Below are 23,867 nucleotides of genomic sequence, written 5' to 3'. Positions count from 1 at the left end.
CGATCAAACGGTTCAAGATCAAGCATTTCTGGTCTGCAGTTAAGCCAATGAATGTTGATCTGAACTTTACCTTACAAGTTATATTCTTGCTGGTGAGGGATTACAAGTAACAATACTACTTTACAAATTTTAATTCATACATATCCTATTGCCATACAATTAAAATTCAAATAAGGTATGAGTTCACTAAGGCATCATTTACATTGTTGCAATTTCCTCAGTCAATTGATGAAAATTTGACTCGATGTCTTTTTCCACACGGTCCAAAGACAGCCAAAACCATACATTCATGAACAACACTAATGAAACTTAGACTAGATGTCTTTTTCGTAGAAGTCGGATCACACAGCAGTTCTTAATACATTCATGAACAACAAAAACGTACCTTATTCAAGTTTATAGACAATAGACTAACCATGGCATCTCTGGCGGCAAATCCGCTACAAAATAATGTCCCCAAAGGGGAGCTGAAATGAAGAGAATTGAACGGATCAATGCTGAAATTACAGTTGAAATTGAAAGCCAGATTGCAGATATATATGATTCTTCCCCTTTGACTTTTCCTACACAAGTCAAAGGACACAGAATAATAAATTAAAATTTGAACCCTTGAAGGTTTTACTACATAAGCACATTTATAAAACCTATTGAGCAGGTGAAACAAAGTCATACCAGATCAGTAATTATCAAGTAAAACTCTCACCCCTTTCAATCCGTTATATTCCAGATGGATATAACTGGATGTCATACCGCCACTCCATATCCTCAAAAGCTCGTAGCCTTTGTCTCAACTCTGGCTGAGGCCAATGTAACTCCAATTTGCATAAGCTCTTTATGCACCAAAGCTCCTCAGGAAGCTTTCTCAAGTACGCGCAAGGGTTCAAAATTAAGCTTTCAAGTTTTGGCATTGCTCCTGCCCCTATCGTCCACTCCTCCAGCCATAGCATTGATTTTAGGTGCAAAATCTTGAGCTGCGAAAAACTGCTACAGCCAACACAAGCCAGCTTTCTTTCTAAGTACGAGTTCTGCTTTAGTTTCAGCACCTCAAGGTGTGGAAGCTTTTCTAGTGTCGGCATAGGATCCTCCATTAACTCAGTATTTGATAGGCTCAGTTGGGTCAGACTTGGAGGAAATTTGTATTCGGACAGGACCATCCGTGAGAGCTGCCACATCTTGCCTTTATTCACCAGCTTCAAGCATTCAAGTTTGTGTAGTTTGCATAGGCTTTTGGAAACCCCAGAATGATAGTAACTCAAATCTCCAGAGATTCTAAAAGTTCGAACATTAGGGAGTCTGCCCAATATATCTGGAGTACAACTACTTGGGTGTAAGGCTGATATGAAAATGAGATTTTTCAGAGAGCTGGAATAATTTTTTGGAGGTGCAGGCAGAGTGATGGAACCAAAGTTTAGATGCATGAGTTTTTGCATCATCCAAATATCCTCTGGTGACTGATCTATGTAGCTAGATGGCATTTCTAGTGTTTCAAGGTTTAAAAGGGTGCATAGCAGTGAAGGAAAACATTGGAGCGAAGGAATATTCAATTTCAAATACTTCAAATAGAATAAATTTTCTAATCCCGGTGGATATTGGTCGAGAACTGCAGAACCCATGTTCAATACCCGAAGGTGTTTGAACCTTTTAAAAAAATTCTCGCAATCTATCAGAGCAAGATGATCACTTTCTGAACTGTGATTCAGAAAAGATTGGAGATCCATATCAGAATGTTCTACAGAAACGAACTCAATCAGATCTTCAAAAATGAAGCACCGTTTAACATTTGCCAGTGATTCCTCTTCCATTTCAGGCATCCATACAAATCCCGTCTTCTCTGCCACCACAGCCAATGAAGAATATACAAAACTTGGAACATAACACGCTTTAATTGTGCCGCCGGCGCTTCTCTTACTCACTTGAATGAAGCCGCGATGGATTAGTTCTTTCAAGTAATGTTCGGCAGTTTCTTCACCGTTGTATGGTATGAAACCTTCAGCTACCCACAACTGATATAATTGCCTCGTAGATATCTCAATACTTGGACGGAAGACACACAAATAGATGCAGCAGACTTTCAAGTGAAAATGTAACTCCATCACAGAAAAAATTTGTCTCCAAACTGTCGGAATCGCTTTGCCTTGAAGATAATTTTCTAATGGCATACTTCCATAGTGTAGGATGAAAAATTGCAAGCCTTCATACTTTATTCTAATCAGTGGTCCTCCAACGAGCACTGAATCAAGCCGAATCTTCTCTCCGTTTTCCATTTCCAACGACGTAAGGAGGTCTGGATCAGTGACCAATATCAATACTCTGCTTCCATTCTGATCATCGGGAAGAACTTCTTCAAGATCACTCCATATCTCACTGTCATCGAAGACATCATCTAGCACAATAAAGTACTTCTTGTCTGTTAGGTAATCTCGAAGAATCGATTTCTTCAATTGATAATCTTCACCGATAATTACACTAACCCGAGATGAAGGCATCACAGACTTGATTATGTCATCCAATATCTTGCCAAAATCGTAGAGTATAGAAACCCTGATCCAAGCATGACAGTCAAAATAAAATTTTACATGATTGTTGTTGTAGGTATCTGCAGCAAAAGCAGTCTTATCGAAGCCACTGCTGTCGAGAATTGCAACCACTGAAAGCCCAGATGGTCCCTCAATCAACAAGTCAAACAACTCCTCTCTGCCCCTTTCAAATTCATTGATATCAAGCTGCGATTGTCCCTCAATCAATAGGCGAATGATTTTGTTACTTTTTTCACTGATATCAAAACCATTGTCGCTGGGTGGAAGTTGTTGCATCCGATTTCTAATATCAATGATTTTACTCTGGAGTCCAACAAGAAGAGCCATATTAGTACTGCTTTCACTTTCGTTTTCACTGTTTTGCTGCTGCATGATGTTGATGAAGAATGTGTCAATGGCTTCCTCAGATCCATGGACAAAGTGATTGATGTCCTCCAGAATTTCTAAAATATCTGGTCTTTTAACGTCTTCATCGCTTTCTTCTAAGTCCAACAGTTGCAAAAAAGGCAAAGATATTTTAGATTCATCGAAATCTTCTCTAATGAGTTGAAACAAAAGCCGAGCCATGTCAGCTTCATAGTTTCCCAGCAGAGTAGTAGCAATAATTTCGGACTCCGTAAGAAGGTTTTGAAGAAGTGGGGTTAAATTTGTTGAATCAGGCAACGGCAACGTGCCTTCTTCACCTGCTAACACCCTTTTCAAACTCTCACAAAATAGTCGAAGGTGGACGTCCAGCATGTCTCCTTCTCTCACTTGTACTGTTTAGCAGGAATTTGCAAAACAGAGCTATTAAAAATATATAAATTATATGCAAAACTCAGTACTTATGTTGTCAAATAATTATCTATAGCCAAGGAGTTGTTTGGTATTGTTTTTGGTAAGTCATTTTCTATTTCGCAGAAATATTAGAATGAAGAATATATTTTCTGACATGTTCTTGGATTTGGTGAAAATAACATTGAAATAGCACTTTAAAACAACACTTTAATCAATCAGGATAATGCGTTGTGCAAGGAATGAATGGAAATAAGATGAGTCCCACAATAATTTATTTTATAATTTTTCCAAAAGAATTGCCCAACACATTTTTACAAATTTCATTTTCAAATGCTATTTTAACAAAGGCTACCAACGTGCTTTAATATTATCTAGAAACTAATCGTATCTTTATTATAAAACAAATACAAAAACAACATTTGAGGATAAAAGCAAATATAACAAAGAAGATACCAAATGCATCCTAAATCATATGCACTTGAGTTGCTAAAAGCAAATATAACAGAAAAGATAATAGTAATGCAGAAACTCGAAACTAAATAAATACTAATTCCTATTCACAAACAACTCCATCAAGTTATTTATCTATTTATTTATTTTGTGTACTAATAATAGTAAGCACCAAGGGAGAATAATGGTTTTACAAAAATATTAGATGCACATATTTTTTAATTTGCAAGTAAATTTCATTTAATATTATTTGTGGGAGATGATTTTTACAAAATAAAAGTGCAAGCAATGTGTACATGATAGTGATGATTTTGATACTAACGAAAATGAAAATAAAAAATATAACTTGTGAAAAATAATTATTCACAAACCTAAAGTTGATATAACATTCATGAGATAAAAATAAATAAAATGAAGTTAGTTTATAAATAATTCAGGTAATAAAATACCTGTTATTAATTGCTCGAGTAATCAAAGATTTAATGTCCTGATGATATCTAACTCTGACTGAAAGCACCACAATCAAACAATTATGTGGAAGAAGCAGAAAAATCAAAATGTAGAATTTTATTCAAACTGGATATTGATAAATGAGTGGTGTTTGGTACAATTGAAAACGATCGCATAAGAAAACACAAGTTAAGAGAAAAAGGGAGGAAAGGCGAAAGAGCATTTAAGCTTTACTTCCAAGGAAAGGCAAATATCTCGGTTCAAGAAATGAACAATGATACCATACTAGCAATAGGAAAAAGGAGGAAGGTTAATAAAGCATCTTAACAAAAGCTAAACAAAACAAAGACTTGGTTCAAGAAAAGAATAAGATGCTGATGTCCTGAAATCTTGTTTAATTATTATTTTTCCCTGTTTTTGCCAATCCAAAAACGAAAGCAATGTACATTTGCTGATGAGAATTCAAAAACAATTCTTTTGTCTCAAAATAAAATGAAAATAAATCATGATGACCAGATTGTAATGCAAAGATTCTTAAATAAATTAACTAAAATAAAGTATGGGAATGAAAAAAAGTTAGTCCTTGATGCCTTTTGAAAATAGGACATCTTAAATTTCTTAAAGGTAAGTATGCTTGGAGACCTTAAAATGCAGGAGGGGCATTCCAAGATAAGTTCCTAGATCATTTGTTGTAGAAAAACCGAACAAATCACCTATTTGTTTAGCCTCATCAACTTTGACATTCTTGGAGAAAAAAATTGAGTTTTATCCTTGTTGACCTTAGCTCCCGAGGCTGAACAGAACAAATAACTCTAGCTTGATCACATGTTGCCTCAGCAAGTAGGAGAAGATCATCAGCAAAAAATAGATGGGTAATGGGGTTCTCGTTTCGAACAAGGCGCACTGGTCTCCACTCTCCTATATTAAGAGTTTATTGTAACCTAAGCAAATTGAAGATTTAGACCTAACCTTACACCTCAGAAGGTAAACATTATCATAGTAACCCAAAATGTGCAAGCCCATAAATCTACCATACGAAGAAGAGTAGTATAGGTAATTACTCAGGATATGTGTGCCGCGCAGGTAATTAGGAAGCGTTTCTTTTGGTGTGACTAAAGTACATACTTTCAACCTTTTTTTCTTTAAATTCAAATATTGCCAATGCATGTTGGGTTGGCAATTTAAAAACTTAGGCCGACCTTTTTCAAGCCCATATTATTGTCATTACGTCCAGTCTCCTTAAAAGGCCATCCAAGTTTGGACAGACTAGGCTTGGGGTGGGCTAGGCCTGGGCCGGGCTTAGGCTTCCATGAATTTTTAAATAAAACTAAAAAAAACTTAAATTAGAGATGATTATTCAATACATAATAAACTAATGGCCCAATATACAAAATATTAGCAATATAACATAATAAATCACAAATATGAATATAAAAAACAAATTGATCCAATATTTGTGACAACCCTCTGTTTTCCTTTTTGTCACTCCATGTTTCTTCTTGAGCATTTTTTGTCTCCACAATCGGATTCGGAGGTAAATTAGAAGATTCACAAGCATTTTCATTATAATCCTATACAAAGTTAATATCCACATCATAAGGCAAGTTAACAATTCAATAACAATAAGTTAAAAGTAAATTGTAAAGTATACAGACAAATGGAAGTAAATAACAAACTACAAATTTTGGATAGTCAATAATTGCACAACAACAAATACACAACTAATCTCATTGTTTGAAAATATATAAAAACTTATATGTAAATTATCATATTCAAACTAATGAATAGAAAACAAAAGCTGAAAAAATGGGACACGTCATAATAGGCAATTAAAAAAGGAAATAGCATCACAAGTTTGCAACCAGAAGGAGATCTCATGCTGATCAAGCTGCAAAACACAAGCTATTATGAAGAAAATGAACAATCATTCAAAAGTTTCAATACTGAACAAAATTGATGATTATAATACTGAACAACAGCATATATATAACCTTAGCTTACTTCAAGTTCTACAATAATTTCTCTGAATTTGTACAATAAAAAAATTTAAATCTTACTTGAGGTAAAGTTGATGATGGCTGCTGCTAATTAGGGTCGCGTTGGCGCTGGGTTAGCTACTGCTGCGTCGCGCAGGGGTTCGAGAATCAAGTGCATGCTGCTGCGTCGCATGGGCTCCATTGGCTACTGCTGCGTCACCTGCTAGTGGCTGCGTCATGTTTGAGAATCGAGTGGATGCATCACTTTGGCACTAGATCGAACTCAATTAAACGGTGACGAATTCACAATAAAGATAAACTTCAAAAGAAAATTTTCTAAAATATTATTAATAAAAGGTCTGAAAGTTACGTAAATAATAATCTAAAATAACAAGTCTATTTGTTATTAAATCTTGATCCTACCCCTATTCAAATAAAATGAATTATCTTAAATTTAAACTAATCCAGATTACAAATACAACTAAAATAAAATAAATATTAATAAAATACTAAAATATTAAACTAACTCAAGTACTATCATTCTATAATCTATTTTACCTATATGCTTCCTACATAATTCAATACTAAATTGATTTTTTTATTGATCACTAAATTATGGTAATTGGCAGGAATTATTTTAATTCAGTGCTCGACAACAAACAAGTTCAGGGCTGAATCCATTTATTCGGAAAGTTGTGGCAGAACCCAAGCAAATTGAAGAACTAAATCTGGCCTATCACCTCAAAATGTAAAATATCATAGAAACCCAAAATCGTAATGTGGACCAAAGTGATGAATAAAAAACTTAAGAGTCATGCGGTTTAGGTGTTTTAATGACTTGAGAAATGATGTGCTGCACACATGCATCACTAAAGGTTGAAAACGGCAATGCTCAAAGTCGTTTAAGAGCCGTGGTTTAAGTAACGCAAGTGATTAAGCATGTGAAGAAAAGAATCAAGTTGGTTACAAAACCGTTATCCACGTGGGTGAATCTGGTGCGATATGGGTTTGCTATCACCTGTTATAAGAGCTGATTGTGGAGGCTGTTTCAAGGTGATCTAGAGAGCTTTCTAGAGAAAATTAAGAAAGAGAGAGAGAGAGAGAGAGAGTGTCATCTTGTTCCTTGATATATATAGTCTTTGTAAAAAAAATTATGTAATCAAAACTTGAATCATCAATAAAACTCATTTTGATGGCTTCTCCCCCTGATGTAGGCTGTGCCTCCTTACACAACTGAACCACGTAAATCAGTCTTCTTCTTGTGTGTGATTGCTTGGCAACTTTGATCAATTATTGTGTTTCTGGTCTCTAAAATCTTGTTACTAAGTTCTTAAATAGTCATTGAGTAATCAAGTTCATATGCATCTTGATTGATCTTGGCAATAGTCTTGGGCGGGCAGTGTTTGATTGCTTGGAATTTCTGAGGCGTGAATTCAAACACTCATGGTTAAACGGCAGCGTTCCAGCAATGGTGATTGGTTAAATGAAGTCACAAGATTCAAGCATGATCACTTAAACGGCATTCACATGCTGCGTTTCAATCATAACTGATTTTAGGAATTCACTTGCTTAAGATCGTGCCTACTTAAGTGATTCAGTTTGTTATAATAGTCGTGGGAGCACGTGGCATTCATCTGTACAATCTGGGTTGCTGTGGTTGTTGAGCAGCGTCCTTATAAGCTGAGTTTCCAGCTTGTTTTGAGAGAGATTGTAGAGAGAGATTTGTATGGGAGAAAGTTTAACCTTGTTCTCTATAATGTCAGTTTCGCATTCTTGTAACTCATTCCTTGATCAATCATCAATAAAGCTACCACTGGTGGTTTCATCACTGAACCACGTAATTCTGAGTGTTCTTTGTATTGAATGCTTGATTCAGTTTCTTGTTCATCTTGATTGTTTTACAAATTTTTTTGTTTCAGATTATAGTCATCGTTGAATCATTCTGATTGATCTTTGAGTGTGTGAGCAACTTGAATTGGTCTTGAGAGTGGTCATGGGCAGAGTTTCTTTATCTTGTTAAGAATTAAGAGCAGATCAAACTCTACAATAGTATAGCTAATTACTCTGGACATGCGAGCCGCTGGCTTCCGCGCCCCGCGTCCATATGCTGATAGCAATTATGATGCCTGCTACAACGCTGTTTGGCGGTGGCTGCAGCATCTCGTTGAACGATGAAGAGCCCATTTTTCTTTGCTGAATCCAAAAGTAACGTTGATTCTATATAAAAGATTAACAGAGGGTGGGTTTTGATCAGATAAGTCGACTTGTTTTTTTTCTTTTTCCTTCCCCCTCTATTTCTTCTTCGTCAATAGATTGGAGATGGAGCCCATTTCTTGTATGCAGATTCACGGAAATTAAATAAGATTTTTATGTGAAAATTTTCCGTGGGGTTAATTTTGAAAATATTCTCTTTTCTCTTTTTTAGCAGGCTCCTTGTTTCCAAGGTGACAGAGTCAAAGATCAAAGAATTGAATAGAAGACACTTCAGGCTATAGTTTGGATTTTAATTACTATTATTTGAATTGCTATGATCTGTAAGTGGGAGTATGGATGACATTAATTATGTTTGAATACTCGATTTTATTTGTTGGATTTTTTCTTATTAATTAATATTTGTAAATGAATTTTAAATGAACACAAATTCAATTCGATTCATTTATTAATTGTGCAAAATGAATTAAATAAATTATAAATAAATCTAAATTCAATTCGATCGATTTCTTCTACAAATTAAATGAATCAAATGTTCATTAACTAAACAAATTGAAATCGAATCTATTGAATTTTCACTTAATATTTCATTTAGGATTTGATTCAAATTCGATTAGTTTACTCATTTTGCCACTAATTGGTGGCATAAATAAGAACTAGCTAAATAATAAATTATCTATTTAGTTTAGCGTGAATTTATAATTTACAAATTAGAAATTAACTCTTTTCCTTTTTTGCACAACCAAATAATTAGAAATTAAAATAACACAATATGAGGTAGTAAAGTCGACTGCAACAGACACAAATTTTATGTAGAAAACCTAAATTGAAAAAAAATACGGGACCGTAGTCCAATATGACATTCCACTATATAATTAATGGGATTACATCTCTCTAAATAATACTAGATACTTATGATATCAAGAATCTTACCACTTTTTGTTTACAGAAACAACTTTCAATCAGCTACACTCACATGTGGTTATCTCAAGTAATAATCTATATAGAGAACAAAATCAAAATCAAGATCAATATGAATGTTGAGGGTGATGTCGGGAACTTAACCTTCCAATCAGTTGCTCTTGCATAATTTTCCATACGGTTAATGGCATCTCATCTTTATTTAATAGTCCTATCTGGATTTCCCACAAAACTCAGAACATAATTGACCAAAGGCAAAAATAATGGGCAAAAGTGATACTTTGATAGGATTATCTGCATGTCGATGAACGAAACTATAATCAATTGCTGTCACAGTACACTGACAAAGTGCGCATGCCAATCCAAAAATATCCTTGAAGTTACCGAAAGGCTTCTGATTTTGTGATGGATAATATAACCACGGCAATGTACCCCTCCATTTCCATGTAACTTTTTCCTTTCGAGCTTTATAAACAAGCTCTCCAATGCATAAAAACAAGGCTGTGAATGACATTAACATACCCAAGAGAGCGTACAGAGGTTTATGCACTGAAGACAGCTGGTCAAATACAGCTGAGGGAAGCTCTAGCACAAAGTTTGTGATTGAAAGGATCAACCTTAAATCAACCTATGTTGAAAGTGGAAAACAAATATGATTATAAATAAAGAACGAAGTTAAAGAAAAAAAAAACATTCGTGTGCATTGTGATTATATATATACATATATATATACATATATATATATATATATATATATATATAGGACAGTGATCCAATTCGGGAGTCCTGGATTGGATCACTTTGCGGAAATCTACCAAGGGCCTTTAGATTTCAATCCAGCGGCCCCTATGGCTTTTTTTTTTATTCGTTGGCTGCACATGGTGGGTTCCACTATGTGCAGCCACTGGTGGCCTTTGTCCACAGAAACTGTTTCAATCCGAGACTCCAGATTAGAGGCACACTGTTAAGTTATAAAGTTTAATAAAATCAGTTTTTAATATTATTGAACCACACAACTTTATAGTGTATTGAAAATCAATTCTATTAAATTGCATGACTTAACAGCATGTCTGTAATTAATAAAATGGAAACGCCTATACTTGAGAATGATTATATATATAACTAGATTATAATCTAACTAAAATTACATTTGAACAAAAACTGATTTAATAATTAAGTACTTAAGCAAAAATATAAATTCATTGGTTCCTGACGCTAAGCCGAAAGGATTATAATACAAATTGAAGTCTGTGGGTTTGACTTGATTAGGATGACAGGGATTATTAATCATGTGTCATCAGTTCCAACATGTTTTACGATGAAATTTTACATGAAAAAGGTAAGGGCCAGGTGTTTTATTAGATAGTCAAAAACTAGCCGAGAACTTATGAATTAATGATTAGATCAAGTCTAAAAAAATAATGATGATATGCATTATTAAAAGTTCAATAAAATTTTTAAAGAAATAGTGATTTGAATCATTTAAAATAATGGACCACATCTGCTCACCTCCCGGTGCCCAACATTGACATCAGTTGAACCAATATCCGAAAGATTTTCACTCTCCTCAGCTCCTAAGTTGATAATACTCGGTTCATCTTCATTAGTTGAAATATTAGTAATGGTCTGTTCTAAGGAACCATCAATTTCTTCATCTTCATGAGAATAAGGCACTGCTGCCTCACCAGCTTCTATTTCAATATCTTCATAATGATGATCGCCAAAATCACCTTGTAATCGCTCTATTTCAATATCCTCGGCTCTGAAGCTGACATTATTCTGTTCATCTTCATTAGTTGAACTGGTAGTAGTGGTCTGGCTTAAAGAACCATCGATTTCATTATATTCATGAGAATAAGACACTGTCTCATCAACTTCTATTTCAATATCTTCATAATCATCACTACTCATCGATAAGGAGGGCAGGGTACGTAGTAAGCCATGGTACCTGCAGAGGTTGAATTTTTTCTTTTTTTGAATTTCCTAATAAGATATGATAAGTATAAAAAAGCTAAATTAACCCCTGCACACATCATCCATAACTTTTATATATTAGATAAACATATTATTTTATCTTTTCCATTAACATTAACTTCAAAACAAAATCACGTGTTAATGAATAAAAATAGTTAAAAACAAAAAAACAAAAAGAATAGCAAGCGACGCAAATGATCAAGAAAACATATCCTCAATAGGGGCGGGCATGGGTTGGTTTGGGTTGGTTTTTAAGTCAATCCAAACCAAACCATAAAAATTTGGATCCAACCCAAACCAACCCAAATATTTTTAACCCAAACCATTTGGGTTTGGTTTGAATTTTATTATCAAAATAATTTTTATTTCAATAAAATTTAATTATATCAAAATTATAATAATTATTAATTTTTATTAATTATTAAATTGATATTAAAATATAAAAAAATATAGTGGATAAAAATTATAAATTTTACAATAACTTAATCCTTAAATTAAAGAATACTAGAAAATCAAAATAAAGTTTAATCACAAAAATTATTATTTCTCAATAAATAAGAACATACACTTTAATAATAAACTTTCACTAATAAGAACATACACAAACATGACATTAACAATCTAATAATAAATTATTTTTAACATATATTATTTTTCCCCCTTCTGCTTTTATAATGGCCAAAAACCCCTCTAATAGTATAAGTTTACAATATTACCCTTATTTTCAACTACTCTTTTATTTATGTTTATTCTAAATTAAATAAATCATATGAATAGAAACTAAATAAAAAATAAAGCATTAAAAATAAGAAATATATGTTTTGATATGAACAAAAAAATTAATAATAAAATTTTTTTATACTTATTTATTTTGTGAAAATTTTCTTATAATAAATATATAAGAAAATTATTAGTCAAATGATAAAAAATTATTATAAGAAAACTTGAATGACAAATAAAAATTTATTATAAGATAAATAATAAAATATTTTACCTATACTTTTTACATTTAATTTTAAAATATTACAAAATATTTATTATAAGAAAATGTTCACAAAATAAATAATTACAAGAAAAAATTTTATTATTAATTTTTCTGCTCATATCAAAACATATATTTCTTGTTTTACTACTTAATATGGGCATTACATTCAATTATTGACAAAAAATTAGCCGCCATCTAGCATATCAGACCCAGTCTAAGCCAAGTTATTATTGATCATTAGTAGAGTCTCCTGCTCTTTCTATGATGATCCTTCCATGTGAGAGGAATTATTTTTGTAAATAAGAAAAAAAATTTATGTTATTTACAATAATATTTATTTAATTTAAATTTATTTTTACTGTTATTTTCATTTTCTAATTGTTGACAATTGATCACGCCGTAAAAAATTTAATGGTGGTCTTTCACTTATTTGTGTTCATTTATTTTGTTTTCATTTATTTCATTTGAAAAATTTGAGTGTTGGGGTTTTGTCCATAACCCATGGGTAAACCATACCCAAACCATAATGAAATGGTTTTCTACATAAAACCCACATCTAACCCATTTTCATGATTTATCCAACCCAAACCATTTAATTTAGTTTGAGTTTGGATAAACCCATGGGTTGTGGGTTTATGCCCACCCCTAATCCTCAATGACGACCACGAAGAGAAATTAAGGGCAGAAACAATTCGTGAAATGAAATATATAAAGTAAATAAAATGATTCTGTGGGGCCAAGGATGCTCAAACATTTACTATTTTTATTGTTCTGACTACATGGTCATAACTATCAAATTTTATAAATTTTATGTCTTAATTAATCCTTAGCATTCATCTTAATTATTCCTTTACTTAATTACGATTTGGGTTTAAATCTCTAACATTACGATTTTAAAAAAAAATAGTAGATAAACAAAATTCAAATCGATTTTTTAGCCCCTACCTCCTCAAATTTGAACTTGAATGACAAGTTAAATAAAATTACTTAAAAACCATTTAGTTGAGCCACTATGATCTATTACAACACTTTCTTACTAATATAATTAAAACACATCAATTGAAGTTTTGTTACCAAACACTAACAATATCTTTAGAAATACAAGCAAATTAAAATTGTGAAGTTTTACAAGATACATTAACAGGGATAATTCTAGAATTACGTTAGAAAAAATTGTAAACTTATGGCTTAATTGGGATGTTTTAAAATCTAATTTAAATTTCTTTTTCTCCCAATGTAATTATAGGAAAAGAAATAGTTGGATTTTTATCAATTTACAGATGTTACATACCTTTATAATTAACATAGGCAGCTTCGTTCTTCATTTATTCCGAGCTAAGTAGAGTAACTTGCAATTCTCTCCCCATGGACTCTCCACCTTGGCAAGTATCTAGATTACATTGAGAAAAAGATAACTGAAAAATGTTAGTTCTTGCCATCTAATACAATGTTATGATCAAGAAATCATATCCTCTATTACGACCACAAAGATAACTAAAAGCAGAAACAATTCATAAAATAGTATATACAATAATTAATTGAATGGGCAAGGATGCTCAAAGATTTAATACATACATGCTTTGCGTTGCTAATATTGTTCTCACTACACTGTCATAACCATAAAACTTCTAAAAGTAAAACCATTGTAAGCTTTTATCTTGATGGCATAATCCTTACCTTTCATTTGAATAATTCTTCTTGTTAATATGGGCTTAGGGTTTAATTCCGTGGCATTACGTACCTTATTTGAAAAAGACCAAAAAAGAGAGTTGGGCAAACCAAAGTTAATTTTTTACTTGAGTAGGACTATTAGCACCCCTCCAAAATCCTTTTGAAACCTTCTTTTTCAATTATACTCCATTTAATACCAAAAGTACCATTTTCTAAATAAACACTATTTTTATTCATAAATCTTGCAATTTTAATAATTTTCTCACTCTTTCAGTCTTAATAATTGCATTCCTCTCTTCAAACTTTCTTTATTATTTAATTTCTAAAAAAAATGTCTAAAAGAAAAAATAAGAAAAACCTTATAAAATATTGAATATTTTATGAGTCCAATACAATTTTATCGGACATATAAATTTTGGGTGCAATAATTAATTTGAGAATCCTTAAAAAATTATTTGTAGTGAGATAAAATTTTATTTAATTTATTTTCTCACAATGCTGTATCCTAATTTTGTTGCTACATATATTACCAGAGTATTATTTTGGCTTAAAAAATTACTTCTTAAATTTAGATTATTTTAATGATTAAAAAAAATTATAGATTGCTTCTTAAATTCAGATTTTTTAATGATTACAAAAATTTATATTGTGCAAGCAAAATGAAATTGAAGAGAGAAAGAAAATATAAATGGAGTTAATTCTATTTATATTTGTCCTTAAATATAATTATAATATCACAGGGGTTTTATAAGATCAATGAAGGGGTGTCAATAGTCCAACTCTTTTTACTTTACTCAAGTTGTGAGTAACAAAATTATTTAAAAACCACTCAGCTGAGCACCTGTGGGCCATAACATTACCTAATGAAACTTTCTTACTTATATAATCCTTCGTTCAAACACTTAAATTGAAGTATTGTTACCGATCACTAACAATATCTTTTGAAAGACATGTAAATTAATATTGTAAAACTTTTACAGGATCTATACATTAACGGGGATAATTTTAGAAGTTACTAACGTTTGTCAAAGTTAAATCTTTAGCTGGATAGTTTTGACATGTAATTAAATTATATTATTTTTTCTCCAAATATATTTGTGGACAAAACAAAAAAATATGATTGCATCAATTAATTAACTAATATCATATACCTCCACAATTAACTCGTCGATAGTGAAACCATCATCCGAAGCAGTTTTATTCTCCTTCGCTTCCAAGTCAAGCAGATCAACATCTTGTTCATATCTTTGAATTGATATACTTTCATTAAATTTTTGTTCATCTCTTTGAATTGATATACTTTCACTATCATTGCTTTGGAGTCCCTCCTGTGAATTAATTACATTAATTAGCAATACAATTAATGTAAAAGATCAAGAGTAACAGTGATATTGCGTCTACAAAGCTCGGGAGTAAATTTCGTGAGGCAAAACTATATGATATTTAAGCTCCTAAAAATAATTGTGTCCATTTTTATCATATATATGTCCAACAAAATGCCCTGGAACATCAATTATTGTAATGAACTTCAAGTGGAAAATAAAGATTATTGTTTCCAAAGAACTTTTGTAAAAACAACTTTCCAAACACATCTTTAATGCATTTCTGTCTAAGGAAATGGAAAACATTTTTTTTTTTAAAGTAGATCTAATAGTCCACCACTATGTAAATTAAATCCCTACAGTAGAAATAAAAATAAAACATAAACAGCACAAAACAAAAGCAATGACATTTGGATATATCTTTATTGAGAAATTTGCTTTGAAGAAAACACTCACACCAATCACACTAAAAGCGAGATAAAGAACCTCTTAGTTTCACAAATGACAAAAGGAAAACAATAATAATACCTCTTTGACTATACTATCCAAAAAATCGACTGTAAATTTTTATATTTAATACAAATTATTAGTAAAGTTCTTTTCTAATTGAGTGTAATTCATTGGCATAATTAAAACATCAAAATCTGAAGCACCAAAAGCAACACAATCTTTTATCTATGGTTAATAATACGATTAATGCTTTGTAATCCACTAGAGTATGTAGATCAGAATTGAAATTATCAATACATTAATAATTAAAATGATTCCTTGGATACTCAAAGCTTTACATATATGCATTTCGATTTAATGTTTCTCTGATTATATAATCATTTTGAGTTTGAGGGGTATTAAAAAAAAAAATCACTCATACTTAAAAGCTAAGTCGATAATTGAGAGTTGCCCAAACATTTTATGTACTTAACCCAAGATTCATTCACAGTCAATATTGGATAATGTAACCAAAGATTCATTCCCAATCAGTATTAGCTTATGTCCCTAGCTAGCGAACCTCATGATTGGTATCTTTGCACAGTCCTTGTCACAAGCAAGGATATTACGGGCCTACTCATGCATAATTTTAGCTCTAATATTAGATAGAAGCTTATAAGCTTAGATAGAAGCCTAACTTATTGATGTAGGATGTTTGTGTACTTTTATGAGATTATAACTTAAACTACATGTGTCCGTATGGGACGTATAATTATAATATATTGTTCCACTATTTGCGATGAGACAAATCAACAGTGCTACTATTTTATTTTGGCCCTGAATTTGATTATTATCTCTTTTTTTAGATATCGAATTTGATTACTATTTATTTTATTTTCCTTATTTCAGTTGGTAGAATTCTATTATGTAAAATAATTCGGGTTTGTCTATTTTAACAAGTTCACGTTATTTAAGTTAGTACAAAAATAGAGTTAACACCCTAGTTCTATCATTCAAACTTTAAACCCTAGTTTTATAATTCAATCTTTTATCAATGATATTTTAGATTTTTGCAAACTTGCGTTTTTCTTTCTTTACTGTAAAAATCAAGAGTAACTGTGATATTGTGTTTACAGAGCTCGGAAATAAATTTCGTAAGGCAAAGGTAAATGATACATATTTAAGCCCCAAAAGATGATTTTGTGTCTATTTCCATAATGTATAATGTCCAACAAAATGCCCCCAAACGTCAACTATTGTAATGAACTTCAAGTGGAAAATAAAGATTATTGTTTCCAGAGAAATTTTTGTAAAAACAACTTACCAAACACATCTTTAATGCATTTTTGTCTGAGAAAATGAAAAGAATTTTTTTTTTCCATGCAGATCTAATAATCCACCACTATATAAATTAAATCCCTCCAGTAGAAACAAAAAATAAAAAAACACAAAACAAAAGTAATAACATTTGGATAGATGGTTACGGGGAAATTTGCTTTCAATAAAACACTCACACAGATCACACTCAAAGAGAGCTTGCATGCCTGTTTAACACGAGTAGACATATATATATGAAATTGCTCATTGAGGGGCCTCCTCCCCTTCTTCTTTTCTTGCTTATGCTTGCCCATAATCTTTACAGAAGAAATGGTTAATGAAATTTTCCACTCTTTTATAACCAATATATATTTGTGTGTGTGTGTGTGTGTGTGTGAAAGCTTCTCAAGAGGAAAACATGACTTCAAAGCAAGTCAATAGTATAAATTTCTTTTTCTCTTTATTTTAGTCTTCGTCAATGGACGGAGCCCATTTGTATGTGTAATAATCTGTACAGCTAATGTTGATTTACTGACACGGCATAAGAATAAATGGCCGAAAGACATATGAAAGCTGTTCCGAATAGATAACGAAAATGAGAAAGAAAAGAAAAGGGCTTCACAAATATACCATGGCCCTTAAAGACGACTCGATCCGAACCGTCGGTTAACTTGGTTTTGATTTAATTTCTAAATTTAAAAAAAAAAACTATTGGTTTAATTGATTAAATAAAAAATAAATGATGAGCTGAATAATCGAAAAAATAAATTAGGTTCTTAATTTTAATTATAATTATTCAATCAACTTAATTTAGTAAAAAATTGAACCTAAGTGCACACATCCCGAGAAAAGAACTGGAAATTTCTTAGCTTGTGCAATTTTACAAGAAGTTTCAGTTTAGAAAATAATTTTAAGGAATCAATTTTATCCTTTAATACATTTCCACACATTTATTATTACATAAAATAAAAATCATCCTTATTTAATTAGGATATAAAATCAATAAATTTAAGTAAAAATAAATTATTTTTTATTAAGTCACTGAGGGAAAGATGAATAACAACAAAACAGCAGTAGACACAATAAACGGAAGCAAAGTATATATTTGGAATCAAAGGAAGTAATTAAAGCAAAAGGTTCCTTAGCTAAATGTGATAGCAAAGAATAAATAAATTAAAGTTAAAGTTTCATGAGAATATAATTGCACAAAGATTTCTGCAGATATTTTCAAATTTTTGGAAGGTGATCATTTTGGTAGATGATAGAACACCAGGTAGGTCTGTTAAAATATAGAACTGTTGAAAAAAAAAGTATTTCCGTCAATAACAATCGAAACTAAAATCAGATTAAAAAAAAGTGTATTTTAATATTTTATAAATAAAATTTATCATACTCTTAATTAATTCTCTTTATAAGTAATTATACTTATCACATAGCTAACATTAATTACTTTAAAAACTGCATCATTAACAATCATGCTCAACGTCTAATTTTTCATTTGTTATTGACTAGCTGTTTTGTTATTGGCAGATTGGTATTTTATCCATTGATTGGAAAACTTTTTGAGACGGAGAAGTTTCCGGACATTGTTGCTTTGCTGGGGACTAAAACTAAAAATCGGTAGTGCAAATTAAACTAAAAATTGGTAGTGCAAATTAGTTAACTTTAGACAATTTTACTTTCGTTGGCTTATATCCCGATGTCTGCTTTTGACGGAAACTTTTGACCGACTCGATTTATTCCTTCCCAGTTGGCGTACCACCCAAGAGTGGCGCTACGGGACCCCTCAAAAGTCCCCTCAACATCTCTTTCCTCTTTTTACCAAAAAAAATATATATTAAAATAATCATAATTTTTTCTAACGACACTTACCTTATTAGAGATAGGCATCGTTTCGGTTCGGTTTGGTTTGATTTCAGCATAAATTTTTAGTTTTGGTTCGGTTCGGATCCTAAATTCAAAAAATCTATTTGCTTTTTAAAGAAAAAAAAATCGAACCGGAACCGATAGTTCGGTTCGGTTCGGTTCGGTTCAGTTTCGATTTGACTTCGATTTTTTGGTTCGGTTCAGTTTCGATTTGACTTCAATTTTTCAATTCGGTTTCAGTTTTTCAATAACGGATCAGATTAATAAATCAATTTTTCGGTTCATCTTAACTTGCACACAAGGTCTACTATAATCAATGTATAATCAGCAACAAAAAATATAATTTACGAATTTGTATACCCAAAACAAATTGCAAAATTTTGGACTAAACTGAATAATTTTCAGAATCATCGTCATTGTTTCTAATATCAAAATTTTTGGCTCAAAACGTAAATAAAATAAAATAAGTTTATGCATGTAATATAAGTTATCAAAAAAAAGAGATCATAATGTTATCTTGCCTTGTTGACTTTTGGTCAAGGACCCTTTTGAAAAGTCTGCAAAATATATTAGGCCATAACATAATTCTATATGTAAATATTTTCTAAATATTATGTCATACTAAAATTTTATAAAAGAAAGGGACCTGAATGATATTATCGGTTCAGTTCGGCTTTTTTAAAGTTTGATCCGAAAACCGAACCGAACCGAATGATTCAGTTCGATATCTCTATATTCAGTTTTTTTGAAATAAAAAACCGAAACGAAACCGAAAAAACAAACCGAACTGAATTTTTTTTGTTCCGGTTTAGTTTTGCCCACCCCTATACCTTATTTTAAGAATAACCGTTAATAACTTTAGAAGTGAGAGAAGACAACGATTAATTAAAGAAAAAAGTTAGATTTTATAATTATTTCCTTGAATTTGTAAAAGAATAGAAATGAGATTCACAGGTAAGAAGGCTAGCAATGCCAGAAGAGAGGGGAAACTCTAGACTCTTGCAAAAAAGATGACTTAAATTTGATAACTCAACAACTTAGCCTTTTTTTTTTTAAATCGTTCACCTTTTTTTAATCTTCAATGATGAGCTCCATTATTTGAAGTCACGAAAAGTATACTCTTATTAGGTATGTATTCTTTTCTGTATGAAAATTTTTTATTCAATTTAAAATGATTATAAATTTTCCTCTGCTTAAAAGAGAAAAATATATATACATATACATACGTACATGCATACACACACACATACATATATCCACCGGAGACAGAGTGCCTTTGAAATATCGTTCATAGTTAAAAGAATAGTTGGGGTTAAAAGAATATATAGATGAGGGCTACCGACACCCAAAAATATTGAAGAAATCTCTTTAGAAAAGCACTTTGAATGATTTACGAAACACACGGTCAATATTTGTTTGCTTAAAAGAATTGTACGGGTCTAAAGATACTGAATGATTTGAAGGACGAGTGGTACTATTACCACCCCTTAAATAACTTAATGAAACCCCTTATGTGGATTTACAATTTTATCCATGCGTAGAATCACATGAAATCCCGCATAATTTCATCTGTGCAAACTTTTACATCTTCAAATTCCAAACTTTATATTACGAACATTTGGTTACCACCTGTAGAATATCCTCTATTTTTTTTTTCAATCCAATTTAATATATATAGTAGAAGAATTGCAAAGAACTTGCTATTGCATGTGTTTATAAATTCTGTTTTTACTTATTTTTTATTCTTAATTTGTTGTTACGTTTGTCAAGAACACTTGTGAAGAACAATTACTCCTCATTGTTTTAGTTCCCTCAACTACAACTCTCATAGTTCTCAAAATTTGTTAGTTGACTGTCGGGTCCTTTATTTGTGCCATTGCTGATAACTACAACCACTTAGCTTTTTTTCTTCCATCATTCATCTTATTTTGAATTATTATTTTAGTCTAGTTATTCTTAATGTAAGTAATATAGAGATAATATATTAATAATTAATTAATAGAGCATATCAATTCCATGAAACTCTAAACATGCTTCATAAGCTACAAATATTTTGGGTTGTACAAGAAAGTGTCCATATTAACGAGTTACTATATGCCCGTAAGTTCAAAGATATGGTAACAACTCTAAAGAATAAATCAATTTCTCAACAACTTTAGACAAATATTTTATTCCATGTTAAACATGTAATGTTACATATATATTTTTGTATTATACAAATCATTATTATTATGCGGAGATAAGTTATTTTAGATAGGATCTAGAAAACTTATAATTTATTACAAAGTATAGTTTATTATTATTTATAAATAATTTAAATTGAAATCATAATTTGTTTGGCTGCATAAAAATTATTCGTTTATAAAATAGAGTAATTATCCATTGACCAGCCGATTTTTTGAGCATTTTAAAAAACATACAAACATTTTTTTTCCTTTGCACAATTCCACTTGAAGCTAATAATGTTTTTCATTTGTCTATTTTATCTTAACTTTGTTAGAACCTTGTTGACGTCATAGGGCTAAAATTATCATTTTACCTGAATAGCGTCTAGTTATAATATAACTCGATGAGTCAGTGATTGAATCACTGGAAAATAAAAATTTGTTATTCAATTATTAAATGAAAATAATTGTAGAAAAAGATGTTGATTCTGAAGTCGAACAACAGGGAAATAAAAATTTGATAGTCAAAGGGAAAAAGACACCTGCACCCTAAGGTTTGGGAAAATGGTCACAAAGACCCTAAGTTTCCAATAAGGGATACCAAGTTCTCTTTTTTATCATAATACCCTTTGACTCTAGAAACCAAAAAAAAATGAACCCGCAAAATTTTATAATAAATAGAAATATGGCATTACAATAAATGTAATAATATATACATTTTAAAAATAATTTTAATATTTAAAAATATTTTAACATTTTACAATCTATTAGTTGTATGTTATTATATTAAAGTAATTTTAATAATAAATAGAAACATAATATTAAAATAAATAAATTAAAATTGTTATGAATATTATGTAAAAGTTAATTTTAATATTATTAATAGGAAGATATTTTGTTAATTGTAAAATCCATTTAACCCGAAGATTTATTTAAAATCATTATAATAAATAAAAATATATTATTAAAATAAATATGATAATTTAAAAGTTTAATATTATTTGAAATGTTAAAAATAATTTAATATTACTAGTCTATATATAGGTTATATTATTTATATTAAATTTGTATTAATTAAAAACCTTTAAAGTCAACTTTTTAATTCCTATATTAAAAGGGTATTATGGCCAAAAAGGGTTTTAGTGTCATTTTTTAAAAACCTGAGAGTTCTTGTGACCATTTCCTCAAATCTTGGGGATATAGGTATCCTTTTCCCATTATTAAAAGAAAATAATTGTAGAAAAAGAAGTTAAGAAAGAATAGTCTAAGTAAAAAAAAAATGTTAAGATTATGAGATCCACTTTTAGTATTCAAATCATGGTCATAATACTTTTCATATTTATCTTTTGTATTTTTTACTAGTTTAAAAACTATATAACTCAATTCTTAATTAACCACCTTATGCCACAGCTGTATTGGAGTGTTTCCACTATCATATTGGTGTGTTAAAAATCTGAACATTCACATAGATCCAAGGGAACTTAGATCTACAAATACAAACTGCTCTATTGATAAATATAAGGATTAAGTAGATAATGTGGCATAGCAGTATTGGAGTGCTTCCACTATTGTATTGGTGTGTGAATATTATGTCTAAACACTCATATAGATCTAAGGGGGTCTAGATCTACAAATAAAAATAGAATGAAAATAATGGGTAAAAAATATAAATTATATACATGTAATTAGTGCAAATCAATCGACGGCTACAATATGCAATATGATTTTTCCATTTTTTTTGCTTTCAATATGTCATTACACCGCTCATATAAAGTCCAGGTATAACAAGATTATTCCCCGGATGCTTGTTTAATGATAGTTTTAGAATCATAAACATATGTTCTTTTTTTAATAATTTTGGTATCACGTATGACATTTTAATACTTAGATTTTCATAGTTATTAAGTACAACATTAGTTTTTCTTTTCCATGCTAGCTGCTTGATTTTAATTTAAATATTTTTATTCTACATGATTATGGTTTTACGCATAGTATGCTGAAAGTTGTATATTGTAGTAATATACTTATTCTAAAGTAATATTATTTTCAAACCCTATTATCCACTAAACGCATTTTATATGCACCTTGTTTTCCTATATTTTCCCCCAACAGAGGTTGCAAGTACACCAATTAACTTAACAACTATATTTATTTTGAGTTCTAGCCACGCGATGGTGCTAGGAGGCATAGATCATATTATTACAGCTTTCCGAACTCCTCGTCTAGATTGTATAATTATGTTATGAATATTATGGATGTTTAATGTAAAAAGAAAACAATGGGTGATATTTGAATGAGATAATTTAAGCATATTACTAATAGTGATGTGTGACATTATGTTGAGGAGGTTGATCAATGAAGTTAGCTGAATTTTAGATTATTTTGGAAGAACATACTCTACAGATTGGCAAGTTGGAAATGTCATAAATATAGGGGAGATTTTGCCAAATTTTTGAAAAAGTTCTTATTAACGACTTTATTTAATCATGTTAGATGAAATTAATCAGACTCGCCCTTAGAGTTCAGGATGGTCGTTTCAGAAAAAACAAATAGCACCTACATATGAAATTATGATCAATTTAGGCATATCAAATTATGCGGTTCTCTTTAAGTAGGTGGGAAAAACCGAAATATTTACCCAACTTAGGCATATGTAATCAATAAAAGATATCTGTTTTTATTACTTATCGGTTTTCCTTTTGTTGTTTTTGTGCATGCATTATGATCGAATTTAATTTATTTCATGAAGTTTACAAGAGTACTCTGAAAAGTTACAGATTGCAAACCGATTTTTACTGAAGATCCAAAATTGTATA

The 23,867-nt window shown here is 30.7% G+C and overlaps 2 protein-coding genes across 2 annotated transcripts in view; both read right to left on the bottom strand.

The window, feature by feature from the left end:
* Positions 1–716: 716 nt before the first annotated feature.
* The window catches only part of LOC112097670 (disease resistance RPP8-like protein 3), a 53,844-nt gene continuing 30,693 nt past the window's right edge, over positions 717–23,867 (bottom strand). Inside the window, exon 2 of the mRNA XM_024182959.1 lies at positions 717–3,289. Coding sequence (XP_024038727.1) covers positions 717–3,275 — 2,559 coding nt within the window. The 5' untranslated portion in view covers positions 3,276–3,289. The remainder of the gene's footprint in view (positions 3,290–23,867) is intronic.
* LOC18041123 lies at positions 9,534–11,233 on the bottom strand. The gene is made up of 2 exons (XM_006431637.2): positions 10,832–11,233; positions 9,534–9,950 (listed from the first exon to the last, which is right to left on the bottom strand). Exons 1-2 carry the CDS (start codon positions 11,231–11,233, stop codon positions 9,534–9,536), a joined length of 819 nt encoding a protein of 272 aa, XP_006431700.1.

Source organism: Citrus clementina, unplaced genomic scaffold (genome assembly GCF_000493195.1).
Source record: "Citrus clementina cultivar Clemenules unplaced genomic scaffold, Citrus_clementina_v1.0 scaffold_5, whole genome shotgun sequence".
NCBI lineage: Eukaryota > Viridiplantae > Streptophyta > Magnoliopsida > Sapindales > Rutaceae > Citrus > Citrus x clementina.
The sequence above is the reverse complement of the archived record's forward strand: the minus strand, read 5'-3'. Positions and strand labels throughout refer to the sequence as shown.

Bases quoted from the DNA above. Each gene is read 5' to 3' on its own strand.
- LOC18041123 (XM_006431637.2), bottom strand. From the start codon at position 11,233: ATGAGTAGTGATGATTATGAAGATATTGAAATAGAAGTTGATGAGACA. The intron at 9,951-10,831 runs GTGAGCAGATGT...CTTTCAACATAG, and splicing joins TCAATGTTGGGCACCGGGAG to GTTGATTTAAGGTTGATCCT.